Source organism: Leptonychotes weddellii, chromosome 13 (genome assembly GCF_054177405.1).
Source record: "Leptonychotes weddellii isolate Sample4059 chromosome 13, ASM5417740v2, whole genome shotgun sequence".
Taxonomy (NCBI): domain Eukaryota; kingdom Metazoa; phylum Chordata; class Mammalia; order Carnivora; family Phocidae; genus Leptonychotes; species Leptonychotes weddellii.
Window position 1 is genome coordinate 59322123 of NC_138381.1, and position 13212 is coordinate 59335334.

At 59.7% G+C, this 13212-nt stretch overlaps 2 protein-coding genes across 3 annotated transcripts in view; one reads left to right on the top strand and one right to left on the bottom strand.

Annotated features, from left to right (window-relative positions):
• Window positions 1-12501, bottom strand: part of GNAZ (G protein subunit alpha z) — a 52271-nt gene extending 39770 nt beyond the window's left edge. The window contains exon 1 of the mRNA XM_006741524.3: window positions 12315-12501. The gene's annotated coding sequence lies outside the window, so the exon portion shown is untranslated. The remainder of the gene's footprint in view (window positions 1-12314) is intronic.
• Window positions 1-13212, top strand: part of RSPH14 (radial spoke head 14 homolog) — a 75027-nt gene that overhangs the window by 51998 nt on the left and 9817 nt on the right. Inside the window, exon 1 of one of the 2 annotated variants that reach the window (XM_031037008.2) lies at window positions 12804-13092. The exons of the other annotated variant lie outside the window; for it this stretch is intronic. Within the exon in view, the coding sequence (XP_030892868.2) occupies window positions 12869-13092 (224 nt within the window). The 5' untranslated portion in view covers window positions 12804-12868. Of the gene's footprint in view, window positions 1-12803; window positions 13093-13212 lie in introns of those variants that run through there. 2 annotated transcript variants of the gene reach the window in all.

Here is a 13212-nt window from a genome sequence, read left to right on the forward strand (position 1 = left end):
GGACGTGTGGGTTCCCCCGAAAGGCTGGCAAAGCAGGGCCAGGGAGTGAGGCTGAATGCACCATGTCTCCCTCACACATAAGAGCTCATGGGCCTGACCGACATCACATACGGCAGAATCTGGGTCGGCCCATTCCAAATGCTTCGATGGTTTTTGACAGAACAGCACATACTTGTGGACTAAAAAGCCGTATCTTCCCGAGGAGATAAAAGCCCCTGTTTGCCTTGATGCCAGCAACACTGGATGCTGGCAGGGATAAGCCACCCTCCTAGGAGCTGCCCCCTGGGGAAAGCCGGCCTCCCCACCCCACCTCTTTCTTCCTGTGACCCTGCCAGAAGCCCGGTTCCCGCCTCCCTGGCTGGGTCGCCCACTCCCCACACCACAGTGAGCTGCCCCAGCCCATCCCACTGCAAACGTCCCCCTCTGAGGCCAAGCAAGAGCCTCCCTCCCTGTGAGGGGTCCCTGGGCTGCAGCACCGGGCAGCCCCCTTAGGGCCTGAAAGGGCTCGGGGGTGACTTGCCGCCTGGCCCTGTGAGATCTTGAGCTAAGTGTCGTGTGCCACTGGCTCAGCACTGGACTGGACTTCACCCAGGGAGAGTCCAGCAGGGACGCCCATGACTGGCCCTTCCTCGGCCTCTGGGCCGCTGGCTGCCCTGCAGGCACCTGCCCTGAGCACACCCACCACGCCCTCGGGTTGGTCTGGCCTCCTGCTTGAGGCCCACCTTACCCTCCCTCTCCCTCTCCGTCGCCAGCTCTGTAAAGATGTATAGAACAGATGGATGGGTAGATGGACGAACACCAAAAATTACTGGTTCACAGCTCCAAAGCTTCCCAGAACTCCCTTCTGAGTGCGTTACCTCACATGACCTTGCCTGGGGGCCTGCGTGGAGGGTCTACTGCTGTCCACACTGGGCCTCTAGGACCCCAGCAGGGGACTTCTTGGGCCCCTCTTCCTGTGCCCACCCTCCCCCAAATGCCCTAGGGCATCTTACCCACCCCTCCCCAAGCTGTGGGCAAGATCCTCCTGAGCCCTCCTGCCTCTCCGTCCTACCACCCTTGGCAATTCACCCTGCCCCTTCCTGCCCCAGCCAGCTTGGGCCCCACCCAAAACCCTATCCTGGTCATTTCTCATCCTGCTGAAAATAAGACAAGAGCCGGGGAAGGGAGTGGGGGGAGACAGTGCATCTCTGCACCCTGACCCTCCTGCCCTGTGTCCTGCCATCTCCTGGTCCCCCTCAGGCTCAGAAACCCCACGCTTCCCTGCAAGTTGCTCCTGGCCTCTCCCCTGGGGTGGTCCTGAGGAAGGGGCTTCCACGCTGGCCTGTCCAGGAGGGAGCTCTCCTGTGTGGTCAAGCAACCCCTTCCCCACCCCTTGTCTGTCACAGACCCACGCTTTACAACCTTTCCAAGTAGAGGAACCTATCCCTTCCTGTTCTGTTAAAACAACAACAGCAACAACAACAAAACCCACCCTATAGATTCTACCATTATTACAGGTACATTTAAGATCTGTTAACGACCAGAGGTTGCCACCAAAGGTGGGACTGCTGGCTGGCTGGCATATTGAAACATGATGTAAAGCAGGAAGTCATGAGTAATAATAATATGAACTTTAAACATTTTAACTTAAAACAGATAACCATACACTCCTTCACCAGTTTTGGGGGCGGGCCATCTTCTCTCAGAGGACAGGCTCACTTACTGGAGTTGCTGTCACTGTTCCTTCTCAAACCACAGCACACCACGTGTGACATCCGGTTGACTCTCTCCATGTGGTGTGTGATGGCAAAGTCACCGGGACCCGAATCCTAGGTTGTCATGGCTCTCTGTCCCCAGTCTTACCATTGTCTTGCCCACACCGAACCCAACCACAGGTTTTACTGAGGCTTTCCAAAGCATCCACTGAGTTTCCACAGCAGTCCTCCTTATAGTCGCATTTCATCAGCTTATGCAGCACTCAAGGACACAGTCACCATGACAAGTACGGCTGGCACACACAGGTTTGGGTCAGACACCACTGACTCCAAGGGGTGGGCGCCGAAGTGCAGGGCACGCTCTCCTGTGAGAACAGAGCACGCCCATTCATCCAGTGAGTGTTGGTGACAGGGGTAAGAGGGTTTCTGAGCACCAAGCTTTTTATAAGGTTTGTAAACGACACTGCATTTCATCTATCACAACAGTTTCTTTGAAAAAACGGGAGCACATGCACACGCGAGATGCTTTGGAGCTGGGGAATCACGGCTCTGTGCGGACGGGCTCTCTGCGACCACCCCACAGCCACCAGGGCCCCGGCCACTGGGGTAGCTTATCCATGTCCCCCCAGCCAGCCCGACTGGCCTGGCACCAGCAGACCCACAGCAGGGCTCCCCTTAAAAGCAGCCCCCCTTTCTTGGCCCCCTCCTAGCTCCCTGCTTATTTCAGAGCCAGAGTCCGGGTGGACGGGAGAAGGACCAAGGTTGGGTGTGCAGTGTCCCCAGCTGCAGAGAGGCACTGACAAATGGCTCTACCCCAGCTGGGCAGTCTCTCGGCTTCAGGGTGCTGCCGAAGATGAGCAGCGAGGCCCTCCCCTGCTGCCCTGGACGGTCCCGTGGCTCGGGGGACCTGCAGCGCGGAGGCTGACCAGACGAGATGTGACAGCATGGCCTGAGGAACACTGACTCAGGAGGAAATCAGGCCAGAGATTTCTCTGAGCCAGGAGTAAATACATAAAAAAAAAACCACCAGAAAGGTTCCACATACAAGGGGGAAGAAGACCCAGATGTGCAGGGAAGACACGTGGCCTTTACTAAAAGCCAAGTGGAAGGGGTTGCTGCCTGGGGTGGGGCCTGGCTCCCCGTTTCCGTAGCGAAGGTAACTGCTGACTTTTAGTCAGGCCCCGAAGGACCTGGCTGGAGACTCTGATTTAACCTCACTGGGTCTCTTGCCCTGCATTTTCCGGCCTCTGAGCGTGGCGGCCCAAGATCCCATCCCCCACCTTGGCTACCCCCAGTCCAGACCAGTCCTCTGAGGACGCCACGGGCCAGGCAAGTGCACGGCTCCTTCCCTGAGCCCCTCCTGCCTCCCTGCAGCTCCCTTCTTGTCTTTCCCACCGGGAAGGTGAGCACCACCTCCCATCTATTCCCTTTTTCACCTGGCCCTGCCCCATTGCCTGCTTCCCCAGCCTCCTGAAGTCACGCGGGCCTGCAGGCTGCGAATCTGGGGCCCCTGCCCTCCTGTCTATGCCGGGCCACCCCTAGGAGTCTCCAAGCCAGCAGCAGCCTCTGACCTGTTGATGGTGTTCTCGAGAAGCAGAGCCTGAGATGGGGATTCTTGGGCACATGACTGGACGAAGGAGCAAGTTCAGGAGCGAGGGAGGCAGGACAGGGCCAGGGAGGGAACCAGGCGGAGGTGTGGTTTCAGGTGCCTTTTTGCTGTGGCCTGATCCCCAGGTGTTCTGGAGCCTGAATGAAATCAAGACTGCCCCACCTCGAGGGATAGGACAGGGCCTGCAAGGCCCCAAGGCAGTTCTCCAGCAAGGGGTGCAGCTGTGAGCAGGTAACACTGATGTGGTGGGAGACAGTGTGCCGGCAGGAAAGGGGATCTGGGGGCACCTGCGGTGTCTACTGCATGCTCGCCTTCCCTCTGCCCACCACCCCCTTCCTTTCTGACAGAACCCAGCGCCTCAGGTCAGGGCTAGGCCTGGCTGGCCTCAGGGGAGCGCTGTGTCTGCAATCCAGCCACCTACCTCCCAGCTCCCAGCCTCTCAGTGGGGACTGCTACAGTGACCTCTCAGGCACCCTTCCTCTCCCCCAGCAGTCAGGGGGGTCCTTGTCGTATTATAAGGCAGAGCATCTCTCCCGTGCTCAAAACCTTCCCAAGGCTGGCCATCTCAGTTCTGAGCCAGAGTCTGGGGCCCCAGGGTGCTGTGCCCCTGCCCACCCCTGCTGTGCTCCCTCCACTCTCCACCCTGCTGCCTCTCAAGTGTCAAACACACTCTCAACTCAGGGCCTCTGCACTGGCTGTTCCCTCCAGCCGGAACACTCTTTGTCCGGAGAGCCAATCCATCCTTTCCCCAAATGGCTCAGAGGTCCCCTCCTTGAGAGGCCACCCTGCCCATCCTATCTATGACTCCCCAAATGTCTCGCTGTGTTTTCTAACATGGTGGGTGCATAACTCCCTTATCGTGTTTACTGCCCCCTCCCATATGCTTACAGAACACCAGCTTCACAGGGCAGGGGCTGTTGGTCTGCCACTAATGTGTCCCACAGGCCCGAAGTACCTGACAGGAAGCAGGTGCTGATAAATCCATCTCAGCCCTTTGTGCTGCATGAGGGAGGGGCCAACTCATCACGGGGAGGGGACAGCGGGGGGCTTCTGGGAAGTTTTCTAAAAAGGCCCTTGGCCTTCCCCCAGATGGACACCGCAGATGTGTGGCCGCCTCCCGTCCAGCCTTGGCCAACTCTGATACTGCTCTGCCTCTGAGCGCTTGGCCCAGGACGTCCCTTCATCTGGTCAGCCCATCAGGACTGGGCTTCCATTGCTGCCACTGAAAGCTTGCCCCCATCCCGACTCTACCCCAATCTCAAGGCCCTGAGGTTCCCTCACAAGCCCTGGTCCTCAGCCTTGGCCTCCCCACCCAGCCACAGCCTTGCTATGCCAGTGACGAGACAGCCTGGGGCTGCAGCTCACCCTCTGCCCCAGTCCTCAGCAGCCACAGCGGCCATGCCCCCCACACTCCCTCCACCCACACGGGTCCTCCATTCCTCGCTGCCCCAGGAGAGCCCCAGAACAGCCAGCAAGATAGGACTAACACACCCAAGGACCCAGGCCACACAGGGGCTGAGCCCAGTTGAGGAGCTCGAGGGGCTGGGGCAGGGATGATGGGTGCAGCGTGGCTGTGGGGCTTCCTGGAGTAGGCGGGTGGTGTTGGGGCACCAGACAGCCCTGTCAGTGCTTCCGCGCCCTCCTCCTGCCATGAGGTGGGGCAGGGCTGGGGATGTGCATGCGTACGTGCGTGGTGTTATCATAGAGGAAATCGATGCCTGGCACTGGCCCAGTGTTTAAGGGAAATGAATAGATTTTGGCCGAGGACAAAGAGAGTTTGATTAATCAAAAATTGGATAATGGAAGCAACACTCTAATTATTTTTCTTCCCAGCATTTTATCGAGAAATATGTTTGCACAGCATATCAGAGGTAACGGAGTGGGTGAGGGAGGGTGACCACGCTGGAGGGAAGCCCAGCTTGGAGTCAGGGCCATTGCACCTCACGTGCGGATGGGGCAGGCCGGTGGGCTGGCCAGTTGGGGTCCTGGTGGTTGCTCACAGGGCCACAGGAAGCAAGGGGGGACACATGGTGCAGGCCAGAGGCCGCACACAGCTGGGGTGGCCTGGGTCACAGGAGATGGGGTGGGTAGGGGTGCCTGCTCCCATGGAGGCCAGCGGGCGTGGGGGTGGGGCATTATGAGCTCAGGTCATCAGGACCTGATAGAGCCAGGGGGAAGGCTGGAGGTGTCAAGTCCTCCAACCCTTGGTCAAGGAGGGTCTTCAGAAGTCCCTCTGGGCCGTTTGGAGCAAATTCGCACGTCTGCCCTGGTGAAGCCTGGTGAGCCGCCCCACGGCCGAGGTCAGACAGGACCACTGGGCCCCACAGGCTGGTCCCATAGCCCTCCCTTGTCACTCACTCCCTCTGTCTGCACTGTCCTCACTGCTACAACATGGTTTCTGTGGTCACCTGGGCTCCTAATTCCAGGCAGCCTTTTTGGAGCACAGCTTGAGGCTCATTCACTTGCTCATTCCTTCCTTCGGGGTACAGAAAGAAGCTGCCATGAGAAGAGGTCCACAGTGACCTGAGCTGCCTGTTAGACTCAGAATGTTGGCTGGGGAAGCACAGAAGAGGAGGCGAGTCCTCACCTAATCCAGGGGTCAGAGTCGGTGACTGGAAGAAGGGGCACATAAAGAGAGATAGAAGATTGGGCTACAGCTTCTAGGCGAGAGTGAGGGTGTGATGGGCGGGGTCAGCCAGTCCCTGGTGAAGACGTCTAAGTCTAAATCCTCCCCCGGTACCCATGGTTGACATCACTCATTAACCATGACCACTTGCCCTCCGAGCCGTAACAGCCTTGGGATCCTTCTCAACACTGTGTGCTTTGGGCAGCAACCAGAGTTGGTACAAGAGAGGAGAACTATCTGTACCCTTGACCAAGGCTAATGTAAGGTGAGGACACCGAGGCCCAGCGAGTGCAGGGAATTTACCAGCGTCTGCTTTACAGGCAGAGCCAGGCCTAGAACCCAGGCCTCCTGATGTCCCACCCAGTACTTTTTCCTCTGCACCCAGCTGCTCTGCTGGGCTAATCTTGGGGGCACGGGGGTTATCTGGAAAGGCCACCCAGCCATCACATGGTCACTGCCGACACCGTGCTCCTTTCCTACCGCCCGGATCTTGTCTTGCTCTCTTACAACAGTTTCCTGTGGACATGCCTCATGTCACGACCATGTGAAACCCCCATGTGTGACCAAGGCGTCACCCAGGCACACCCCATCACCGCGGGGCCAGCTGTCAGCCCGAGGCCTCTGATTCCCAGTGGCAGCGACTGGTGACTGTGATGGCGGTATGAGGAGCCAGGCAGCTACCTGCCTTGGTTTGGGAGTGAACCACAGTCGGGCCTCACGGGCGCCAGCCAGCAGCGTCCACCTGTAGGCGGTTTGTGTTTGTCCACCAAACCTAAAGGCCAAAGACACACCTCTGGGGACCCAAAAGCACAGCGTCCCAGGAGCAGAGCAGTGGTTCAGTGTGAGGGCTAGAGCCAGCAGGAGGCCCAGCCCTCTGCATGAAAGTGGCTCAAAAGCTCATGTTAGGCCTGTCTACTTGCCAATATCCATTTCCCCCTCCAACAGTGATGTGCTGAGACCCTACTGGGGCCAGGCCAGGCTCTGGGGACTGGACTGTCAGTGGCAAACAGCAGACAAAGGTCTTGACCTTACAGAGCTTACATTCAGATCCAGGAGAGATGGTAAACAAACACAAATAAATAAAACAGGTAGTAGGTTATGTCGTGATGAGTGCTAAAGGGAAAGAGAGAGGCAATCGCGCGCTTGGGAAAGCCATCTCCCCACGTCTCTGTCTCCTCAACTGTGAGGACAAAACTGAGGTAAAATTCAGCCCCTTCTTGGAGGAGCTGGTAGTGGAAGGATAAAGTGAGCCTCTGCCCCAGAAGGCACCTGCCTGCTGTAATCCAGAGCGGATCCCGCCGCTGTCCCAGTGAAATCCTGTGTCTGGGCTCTCGGGGAAATGTGCACAACTGAGCCCACTGTCCTCTGCTCCGATACCACAGCCTTGACCTCCATGACTCACAGGGGCACAGGGCCTTGCTGAGGGTGTCAGGGCTCAGGTCCCGGAACCCTGTCCGCAACACTCCCCATCCCAGGGGTTGGGGAGGGCCGTCCAGTGGGGGCAGGGGCTCTTTCTGAAAGGTCTGCTCTGACCACGGCCCGCCCACACGAGCCCTCAGGGACGGGTGTGTTTCTGGTTAGCGGCTGCTGGAAGGAACGCGGGGCTTGACACTGTTGGAAGGCCTCTCCCTGCACCGTGGTTTTTTAAGTCTCGCTTCGTAGCACTTTTTGTTGGATTCTCCAGGGATGTCTCTAAAAGAGAGTTATACCTTAATTTAGAAGCAAATAACTCAAAACTCTGTGATGTAGCAGGTTCCTTTGGAAAAGAGATGAACTCAAGGAAGCCATTGTTGTGTGAAGCCACCTGCCATGCTCACCCGGGTCCCGCCAACGGACTGCCCAGCCCTCGGCCCTCGAGTTGTGCCTCCTACCTAAGGCCACTGGGGGTCAAGGGACAGAGGGGGAGGAAGTGACACTCACAGGAGGTCAGGGTGAGGCTCGCAGGCTGGCTCTGACTGACCCCAGTGGCCCCAAGTGCCAAACACAGCCCACCTGCCCACCTCCCCAAGGGACGCAACTGAAGGGGAGCCTGGGTGGCAGGTCCATGGCACTGCCCTCCCCGTGCCACAACCGGGCTTCAGGGGCAAGCACGTGGGCAGTCCAACAGGGCCCCAGGCCTGGTTGAATGCTCTGTTGTCTTGAAAGGTTTAAAAACTTAACAAGGGCCCTGCAAATTACGTAGCAGGACCTACCCATTTGCTTAGTCCGCATGCACCCCATGCGTACCTCGATGTTTGCCTCTGGAGACCCGCCCTCTTGGGAACACCCTCTTCCACAGTGTCCCCCCCCACCCCCCAGTCCCCTGCCATGTTGCCATCATGATTGTGCTCCCACATCACTTGCTCATCCATCCTTCTCAATCTCTTCTTTCTGGAAGCTCCTTCTCAGCTCATGCTCTGAAGGGTGAGGGCCCCGAGGCCTGACCCAGCCCCTCTGGACCCACCTACCCTTGATCCTCAAGTGACCATGGCCAGTCCCTGGCTTCCCACACACCTGATGCCAAGGACTCCAGGTTTCTACCTCCAGCCTTGCTCTCCCCTCTGACCACCACATAACGGCCATGTCTACCAGGGCCTAAGCCAACTCCCAATTTCCCGCCTCTCGTGAAGGAGTCCGCGTCTTCCTTCTCCACCAGTGCCACCGCCGTTTCTCCAGAGCCGTCCTTGCCTCTTCTCCATCAGCAGGTCCTCTTTAAAATAAATCCCCAATCAACCGCTCCTCATGACCCCTACTCCTCCCCTGCTGTAATGGCCCCTCACAGTCCTCTGCTCTTGCCCCCATGCCCATCAGCCGCACAGGTCTTTTCACAGTGGAATTAGTTCAAGTCTCTCCTCTGCTCCAAACCTTCCCACGGCTTTGCGCCTCACCCCAGCCCGCAGAGTCCGACCTGACCCACTCTGTAAACCACCCCACCGTATGGGGCTCTGGCTACCTGGCTTTCTGGTGGGGCCCCCAGCAGCTTCAGTGCCTTTGCACCTGCCACCCCCTCTCCGGCTGCTTTTCCCCATCAGTCACAACTCACCCATCGCTCTCCGTGGCACTGTGCCAATGGCCCCTCCACACAGAGCAGCCCCCTGATCCTCCCTCTCTGTACTCTCTTCTTTAGTTCTCTTCACGGCACCTACCTTACCTGGCAGTCAGTCACACAGGTGGTGTGCCAGCCGCCCCAGGTCTGCTGGGAGCACCAGGAGGGCAGACACCGCGTCTGTCCTGCTCCTGGCCATATACCCCTGTGGCTGGCACAGCACCCAGCACCCGGCAGGTTCTGGTAAATATTAGCCAAAGGAACGAATGAATGTGTGGACCATTTCCATCTCCTCGGGCTCTGTACGGAGGGCTGACATCTCCCGTGTCTCCTGTGCGCTCCCGGAGCCATCAGACAGTCCCTGTGCTTAGTCCCTGTCAGTTCATTCCTGTGAAGCGTCTCCCCTGCCAGTGTGGACATGTGTAAAGGGGCCAAATGCATAGGGAGGACCCATGCAGGGACTGGTGCAGGGACGGGGCAGGGAGCTCTTGGCTGTGTTTATGAATGAAAACAAAGAAGCTCAGTCAGGACGGGGCTGGGCTGGGGGTGACAGGGCCAGGGCCTGACCCAGGTCTTTGGAGGCCTCAACGAGAGGCCCGCCCCACCCTGCGTGGGGGAGTCTGGGCCTTCCCATGTCAATCCCCGGTCTGCCTAAGCTGTGTCAGGCCACCACTCTGGGGCTGGTCCTCAGCATCTGCCCTGATGCCTCCTATCCATTTCCTTTCGTCCTCTTTCCTGCCAACCACAGCGCCCACTGGCCTGAGCCTGGAGGCTCAGTTACCCCAGGTTTCCTTCCTGGGGTTGTGGGAGAGCAGTGTGCTAATCTACCTCTTCCAGAGTTCCTGCAAGCCAGCCATGGCCAACAGCAGCGAAACGCCCTAGAGCCACACGGCATTTTAGGTCTGCTGAGGTCCAGCAAGGGACGGTACAGGGCTGCCTCATCCTCACGTCCAGGGAAGGAAAGTACGTGTACACGTGAGAAAACCACACAGCCAGGTTGAGGCTGCTGAGGCCACACCCTGAATGTCAGGCCAGCCTTCCCACCATGCAGTTCTCCATCCTATCTGCCTCCTACAGGGGCTCTGGGCAGCCTTGCCAAGTCTACCTGGTTACCCAGAAGTTCCTGGAATCACCTAGAAGCTCCTGAGACTCCAGGAAACAGAAGAGCTGAGAAGTTGGGGGCAGAGGGAGGGATTCACTCCGTGTCCCAAATCTAGAGTCCCACAGCAGGCCCCCAGAATGTGGCCTGGTGACAGGCACAAGAGTGAAGCGGCTCCGTCCCTCTTGGCATAGTCTGTGCCCCCCAGCAGCAACATGGGCCTTGGCCAAAAGCCGAAAGTGGGTGTGTGTTTGGGGGTTGGGGGGGTATGCTACACAGAGGAGTAACAAACAGCCCCTTCAGAGGGAGAGTGAAAACATCCCTCGGAGCGAGCAAGCAAGCAGATCTAGGGCAGAAAGTGACACTGGCCTTGCGAGGGGGAGGGACGATGTCTTATTTACCTCCTGTCGCAGAAAATCAACGTCTGTTAGAGGAACACACAGGAGTTTTAAACCAAATGCCAGTGTCTTGTCCCCGGAGCATGAGGAATGCTGAAGGCACACCACTTCATCTGAGCATCCCATGCGATCAGCCCCTAAATGAAGGCTCCCAAGCCTCCTTGATTACGGTTCACAAACGTCCACGCCCCAGAGGGGCAGAGTCACCAGCTAAATACCATTCTCCATCCTGGCTAGGAAGCGGGCTGTCGGTTACCCAGTACCCTGGCCTTGCCCACGAGACAAGGTGCCTGGAAGGGGAGTGCTAGGCTGCAAGGAGCCCCCTGGTGTCTTTCAAGCTCTTCCCCAGGCCCACCCCAGCTCCTAGGTCACAGATGAAGAAACTGTGGCCTCCACTGAATAGTCACAGCTAACAAGCAATGGGGTGTTCCGTTTCCCTGGCTCCGTCAGCCCCTGTGCGTCCCCCACCCCCCTTCCCGCCATACCACCTATGCTTTCCCAAGCACATCCTATGCTCGGGCCGGACCCAACTGCCTGAGTACCCTCTCTGTGCTTTGGTCCATTTTCTCCTCTCTGTCCACAATGCCCACCCCGGCTGTGCTCACATCCTTCAAGCTCCAGTTCAAATGTCACTTTGCCCACAAGCCCATCTAACCCCAGCCCCAGTCATCTCTGAGGTCCCTCCAGAGGCTCTGGCACCCACAGTCAGGGTTGGGTTATCTGAGCAGAGACATTTCTCCCCTGTTGGGTAGTGAGTCAGTCCCAGGAGGGCAGGCCCAGTCCACTCCCACCTCAGCGCCAGGCTCTGGGGGAGCAAATGCTCAGTAAATATTTGTTTAATTGAATTTGGCCAAGGAGCCTCCTCCAGACAGAACCCAAGGCAGCAGGACTCAGTCCCCAGGGCAGGGAAATCACTTGGGCAGAAAGGAGCCCATCAGGGACTGAGCTGCCTCACCAAAACAGGCAGACCTCGCCTATCAGGCGGGTCCTGTCATCCTGAGAAAGGGACTCCAGGGAACCCTGGTCTCGGCACTGCCTTCCCACCCTCTTCTCTCTTGTGACAGAGAACCCCAATTCTCGGCCTAGGCAGATTCCTGCCATCACCACCCAGACAGGCTCAGCACCGCCCTGCAGGCAGAGCCCCCTTGGATCTCCCGTAGGATACGGAGCCCCAGCCCCGAGGCCCTTACACCCCTCCCCCCCAACACCCCCCTAACACCCCCACCGCCTTTTAAGGGAAAAAAATATTGAGCCAGGAACATATCACAATCGCAGTAGGTCGATACTCATCTCTTGCTCTAAATGCGTCCAAGGAACCTGTTCTCTGCAAGACCGATGACGGAAAACTGCGAGCCACTCGGCCCCGGGGCCCAGGCCTCCGGGGCCCTCTCCTCCGTTTCAGCCAAGGCCACGCGTCGGCGCTCCAGCCGCCCGGGGTCGCCTCCTCCCCGCTCCCTTGGGAGGGAGACCCCGCCTCAGCGCCTCTCCTGCAGGTTGTCTGGCCCTCGCTCCGCACCGGCGGCTGTTCTGGGGGCCCCCAGACGCGGCATCCCCAGCAGCCCCTGCCTACCTCCCGGGCCCGCAGCCGCCCCCTCCCGCCGGCTCCTCTGCCGAGTGGCGCCCCTTCCCAGCACCTGCCGGGCCCGCGGTCGCCCCCTGCCCACGTCACGGGCATCTCCGCCCCGGTCGCCCCCACCCCGGCCGGGCATCCCTTTCGCTGCTCCCCGGCGACCCCCGCCCGGGCGGATCCCTAGCACAAAGGCCCGGGCGGGGCCCCGGGTGGGGGTGGGGTGGACGCCCCAGCCGCTCCCCCAGCCCCCCGAGGTTCTGCCGCGCGCCCCGGCCGCGGGTCCGCTCACTCACCTCCGGGCCGCCGCACGGTGCATCAGCGAGCTGCTCCGGGTGGGGCGGGGCGGGGCGGCGAGCGCGGGCCGCGGCGCCCTCGTTCCGCACTACGCGGGCGGCGGCACCCGCGCGGGGACGTGACCGGACCGCGGGCGGCGCACACCCTCCGGCCGGCTTGGCTCCCTCCGCCAGCTCTCCCGCGCCGCCCGCCGCCCGCCCGCGGGTCCGCCCGCCCCGCGCCGCGCTGCCGCCGGCAGGGGGCGGAGCCGCGAGCGCAGCGCGTTGCCAGGCCAACCGCGGGCGGGGGGTGCCGCGCGCCCGCGGGTGACCACGCGCTGGGCGCCACCGCCCCGCCACGAGCGCCGGCTCTCTTCTCATTGGACAGGAGCGGCTGACGGATTTATGTGCGGTCCAATGGCAACGGGTAGGGGCGGGGTCGCGGCTCCGCGCGCGCCGCAGTCCCGCACGCGCTGCCCGCACCGGCGTCTCCGGGACCCGGCTGCGCCGAAGCCGCGGAGCCAACCTAGTGAACCGCTTCTCGCAGAGCCGGAGACTGATCCTGAGAGTGGCGGATGGCTCATCTCCCCGCCCCCTCCCCCCGCCCGGCTCGTCTCCCTCGGTTTGAATTCGAACCCAGCTGGGCACTTTCTGAGCTCCGCGACCTTGGGCAACCAACTGACCTCTCTGAGCCTGTTTTGCAAAGTGGGGCTAGTGGCACCTGGTTCCTTGAATTGTCGCGACAATCCGCTAGAACATGTAAAAGGCTATGCAAACCCTTAAAGTACACACCCGTGAGGTTGGTGCAGCGATGGGAGGGACATTAATCATCTTTGCTGCACGCTCCCTCAGCGTGTAGGGGTTCTTCAGGGTCCCTGGCAATCCTGGCTACAAAGGTTGCTTGAAAAGGAGGAGAGGG